Source organism: Pipistrellus hanaki, assembly GCF_964339955.1.
Source record: "Pipistrellus hanaki genome assembly, chromosome: 12".
NCBI lineage: Eukaryota > Metazoa > Chordata > Mammalia > Chiroptera > Vespertilionidae > Pipistrellus > Pipistrellus hanaki.
Genome location: NC_140514.1, coordinates 58,470,894 through 58,475,643, shown reverse-complemented (window position 1 = coordinate 58,475,643; position 4,750 = coordinate 58,470,894). Strand labels below are relative to the sequence as shown.

The 4,750-nt window shown below is 44.4% G+C and overlaps 1 protein-coding gene across 1 annotated transcript; it reads right to left on the bottom strand.

Annotated features, from left to right (window-relative positions):
- Nucleotides 1-239: 239 nt before the first annotated feature.
- On the bottom strand, nt 240-4,076 carry LOC311630904 (uncharacterized protein). The gene is made up of 6 exons (XM_084900440.1): nt 3,891-4,076; nt 3,316-3,454; nt 2,215-2,342; nt 2,059-2,112; nt 1,211-1,381; nt 240-926 (listed from the first exon to the last, which is right to left on the bottom strand). Exons 3-6 carry the CDS (start codon nt 2,303-2,305, stop codon nt 898-900), a joined length of 345 nt encoding a protein of 114 aa, XP_084756566.1. The 5' UTR covers nt 2,306-2,342; nt 3,316-3,454; nt 3,891-4,076; the 3' UTR covers nt 240-897.
- Nucleotides 4,077-4,750: the final 674 nt, after the last annotated feature.

Sequence of the window (4,750 nt, the reverse complement as noted above, 5' to 3'; positions counted from 1 at the left end):
GCTTCATCCTAAAAGCCCCCTACTGGGGATGGACCCACAGCCAGGGCATGCGCCCTGAAGGGGACTCTATGAATGACCTCCTGGTTCCTAGATCAATGCTCAACACTGAGCATGCCTCCAGGACAAGATACTACTATTTATTACGTGTGTATCCTGATCTGTTTTCTTTTATTTGTGGTGCATCCATTCCATATGTTTATAACCATTTTTTCCGATTCAGTAAGACACTTTTTATTTTTCCCAACTTTATTGAGAAATAATTGATACAGTGTTGATAGCACAATGGTTTGATTTACAAAATTGTGAAATGATAACCACATTGGATTTAGCTAATATCCGTCGAAGATGTGACAAACCAACATTGAAATCTCTAATGTAATTTGAGTTAGTTTTTTTCTTCAAAGGCAAACCTTACTGTTGCAAAATGTTGTGCTGTTTGCAAAATGAGCTTATACTTGGAAATAAGTGCAGAGTGTGGTCGGTCTGCAGGCTGGGACTCTACAGCCCTGGCCTTTTGCCCTTGACCCTGTGCCTGTTCACATGCAGTTCCTTTCTCCTTCCAGACTTCACATGAGGCTGGGGATGGATGTGCTGCCCCTACTGGGCGGGCTCCACAGTCTGCCTTCCCACCACTGGGTGGCAGAGGTGAGAGCGCACTGTGTCAGGCAGTGGAGCATATGAAGTTCAGACCTCACTTCTGTGTCAGCAGCTCTGGGGGTGACCTCAGCACCAGCATGTGCGGAGCCTGTGCTGGCCTCTGGGGTGTGCTCTGTGCAGGCCCAGTTCACTCACAGCTCCTCTCCCTCTGATTCTCAGCCACCTTCCTGGTCCTTCTGCTAGAAGCTCTGGTTCTCTCAGAACTTAGACTCCTCTCCCCCCATGAGCTGTGTTGAAGCTTCATATAACAGGATGGTTTCCAGGGAAAACTGGAAAGAGAAAAAGAAAAAAAAATTAGCAGGAATCCCCCCAATATTTTAGAGTCTAGGGCCCCATTTTCCCATGTCCTAACCAGAGATGGTTTATTTCTCAGTATTTCAGAGACTAATGCCAGGGCCATGGCTTTAGTGCCAGGCCAGGAGAGAAGAGGGAAGGGTCCAGGTGAGCCCCCACTCTGGATCCCACAAGCCCCTGGTCCAGTCCCCTCTGAGAGTCATTCATGTCCTGCTCACAGAGCAGTGCTAAGACTCACTGCCACGACGAATCAGCTCACCCCCATGCTGGTCACTCGTCGGGTTCTCACTTCTATCCCCGTCTCCCCACTGCTGTTTCTCTCTGGAGTGCGCAGTTGCTATTCTGTCCTGAAACCATGTTATCAACATTGGGTAGAAAGCTGGCCACAGACCTGCTCCATCTTGGTGGATCCAGGATGATGTGTTCTCTTCTTTGAGAAGAAGAAAAGGAAGAAAATGGGTCTGGACAGCAAGTAGCCTTGCTTTAGAAATACATGGAGAGGGGTTTCTTTAAGTACTTTGAAGTGCTATGTGGATTGGCATGAGGTACTTTTATTTTATTGTTCTCTCTGGATGTTCTTCCTGAAAGAGGTGACTGCATTGTCTGGCTGCTCAGGTACAGAAACAAGAGGGTGAGTGTGAGTCCTATGAGCCAAATGCAAGGTGTTCGTCCTATTCTGAGTTTCTGAGCCTCTCTCACCATGTGAGTCAGGTCTGGCCAGAGACAAGGACAGTCATGAGTGGCTGCCCCAAGGCCTTCCTGACAGCACTCCTCTGTCTGACTTCTACCCCTGTGGTCTGTGCTCATTGCCAGCTGAATCCACAAGCCAGAGGAGGCTGGAGCCCGAGTCACTGTGGAGAAAGGACAAGCTTTGGTGGCTCCCTGGCCCACGTCATGGTACACAAGGAGCAAGATTTTACTGGGTTCAGACACTGAAATATCCTTCATGACAGCCCACATTATTAGCCTAATGTCTCAGTCTTTGATAAAGAATTAAACCCTTGCTGACTGGACCACAGTGTTAAGGGTCAGACCTTTGATGAATCATGCTCTGTCTCTCATCTTCAGTTAAGCCCCTAAAAATGGGGATGTGTTGATTTCACTCACCAGCATTCCTTTTTTTGTCTTCCAGTAAAGTTGACAGGTAAATTGGAGCCATCTCTGGAAGGAGAGAGCATATAAAGACAAGGTATTATTATTATTACCTTAATTTGAGCACCATGCTGCCGAGTACACACAGAAAAATTGTTTTTTCTCTCTGACCTTTAACATAGCATAAATGTCGTTTCTGCAGTTGCGATCGGTAGATGATTAAAAAGCACGTTCTTCCAATGACAACAGTGCCTTCCTTCATCCTTGTCCTTGGGTAGCATCTCTCCTGGGCACTGAGCCTAGGACCCAAACAAGACACCAAGAAGTGAATCTGCTCTGTCGACAGGACCCTGGCCCAGCATTCCTGGAATGGCACAACACGCCCATCCTTGTCACTTGGTGGATGTGGTTAATGAAGTAGAGGGTCACTGTGGGAGGACTGTGCTGCCCATGTTGTGTTTGTGAGAAGGTTAAAAGGTTTGTAAGCTCCTTTAAGAAACCATGTGGTACAGTGAAGGAGCTGTTCCCACTAGTGAACGCATAAGAAGTGGCTGAGACACAGCAGCTTATTAAAGCCTGTGGTGAGATGAGAATGTAGCTGTGGAGGTCACTGGTCTGGTGGTTGACCCACAACCCCACTGATTCCCAGTTCCCCTCAGCAATTCCTTATACTCAGCCCGGGCCCCAACTGAACTTGCTGGGCCCGAATCTCTGAGACAAGAAAACCAAATCTTGGTCACCCCCTTTTATCCTTTAACCTTTTAAAAAATGTAATTGTGGATTCACATTATTTGTAAGAGATAATGCAGAAGTGGCCCAGCTAATTTAACCCGGTTTTCCTCAATAATATCTTATAAAAAGCTCACAACCAGGTTATTGACATTGACCCAACCACCTAGTAAGGGCAGGTTTCTCAATTCCCTTTGTGCACATTTTCTCCTGTGAGTGTTGAGTCCTGTGCTGTTTGATCACGTGCATTCGCCAAGCGGTCCAGAGAGGGAACAGCTCTCTACCTGATTCCCAGCACCAAGGAAAGTGGCTTCTATTCTTGTTTTTGTTGGTACATTTTTATCCCAGAAAAATATACACAATGAAATTTAACAGTTTAACTGTTTTTCAGTGCGCAGTTCAGTGGTGTTAAGTACATTCATATTGGGGTGCTGCTGTAACCACAATCATCTCCATCACTGTTCTCATTTTCTCCAACTGCAGCTCTGGCCCCACTAAACAACAACACTGCACCCATCCCACCTCTGGTCCCCTCCACCTTACCTGTCTCTATGACTGACAGATCCAGGGACCTCATGTGAGCGGGGTCACACAGTATTTGTCTCTGTGACTGGCTTCTTTCACTGAGTCATGTCTTCAGGGTGCATCCAGGTTGTAGCATGTGTCACAATCTGCTATTTTTCTAAATTGAATTTATTGGGGAGAGATTGGTAACAACATTATATAGCTTTCAGGTAAACAGGTCTATAATATACATCATCTGTATGTTAAAATGTGTGTCTCACTGCCCTTGCCCCTGCCCCCAAGTCATGTCTCCTTCTGTCACAATTTATCCTTTCTAAACCCTCTTCTACACACACCCCTTTCTCTCTGAGAATCACCAAACTGCTGTCTGTGTCTTTGAATTCTTTTCTTTGCTTAACACCTTCGCCTTTTTCACCTAGTCCCCCAACCTCCCTCTCCTCTGACAACTGTCAGTCTGTTCTCTATATCGATGATCCTGTTTCTATTTTGATGTAGTTTAATTTGTTCATTAGATTCCACATATTAGTGAAGCCATAAGGAACTTTTGTATTTCTATGACTGGCTTACTTCCCATCACTGAGCGTAATACTCACCAGCTCCATCCGTGCTGTTCCAAAAGGAAAGATTTCCTTTCTGGGTGTGTGGGTGAGTAGTATTCCGTTGTGTATAATGTAGCACAGCTTTTGTCTCCGCTTATCTGCTGCTGGGCACTTGGGCTGCTGTGAAATCTTCGCTATTGTAAATAATGCTGCAATGAACAAAGGCGTGCATACATCCTTTCAGATTTCTGCAGATATATTCTCAGAAGGGGAAATGCTAGGTCATTCTGATTTTTAATTGTTGAGGAAACTTCATACTGCTTTCCACCTTCATACTGCTTTCCACAGTGGTTGCACCAATCTGCATTCCATGTGGGTTCCCTTTTCTCCACATCCTCACCAGCACTTGATGTTTATTGGTTTATTGATGATAGCCATTCTGACAGATGTGAGGTGATTCCTCACTGTGATGTTCATTTCTATTTCTGTAATGATTAGTGATGCTCAGCATCTTTTTGTTTGTGTAATGGTCACCTGCAGGTCCTCGTTGCAGAAGTATCTATTTAGGTACTTTGCCCATTTTTAAATTGGATTGTTTAATTTTTTATAATGTTGAGTTTTATAAGTTCTTTCTAAATTTTGGATATTAAGCCAGCCGTTACCAGCTGTATCATTAGAAAATATGTTCTCCCATTCAGTGGGTTGTCTTTTCATTTTGTTGATGTTTCCTTTGCTGTGCTAAACATTTGTTTGATGTAGTCCCATTTGTGTAGTTTTTCTTTTGCTTCCCTTGTCCAAATAGATATATCAGAATAAAAAATATTGCTATGAGTATTGCCTTTATTTTCTTCTAGAATTTTTATGGTTCAATTTTTACATTCAAGTCTTTAATCCATTCTGGCTTTACTCTTCTA

Excerpts from the sequence above, each read along its gene's own strand:
- LOC311630904 (XM_084900440.1), bottom strand. The coding sequence starts at position 2,305 with ATGAAGGAAGGCACTGTTGTCATTGGAAGAACGTGCTTTTTAATCATC. Across the intron at positions 1,382-2,058 it reads AGACAAAAAAAGGAATGCTG|AAGAGAACACATCATCCTGG; the intron begins GTGAGTGAAATC and ends TTCTTCTCAAAG. Across the intron at positions 927-1,210 it reads GACGAGTGACCAGCATGGGG|TTTTCCCTGGAAACCATCCT; the intron begins GTGAGCTGATTC and ends TTCTCTTTCCAG.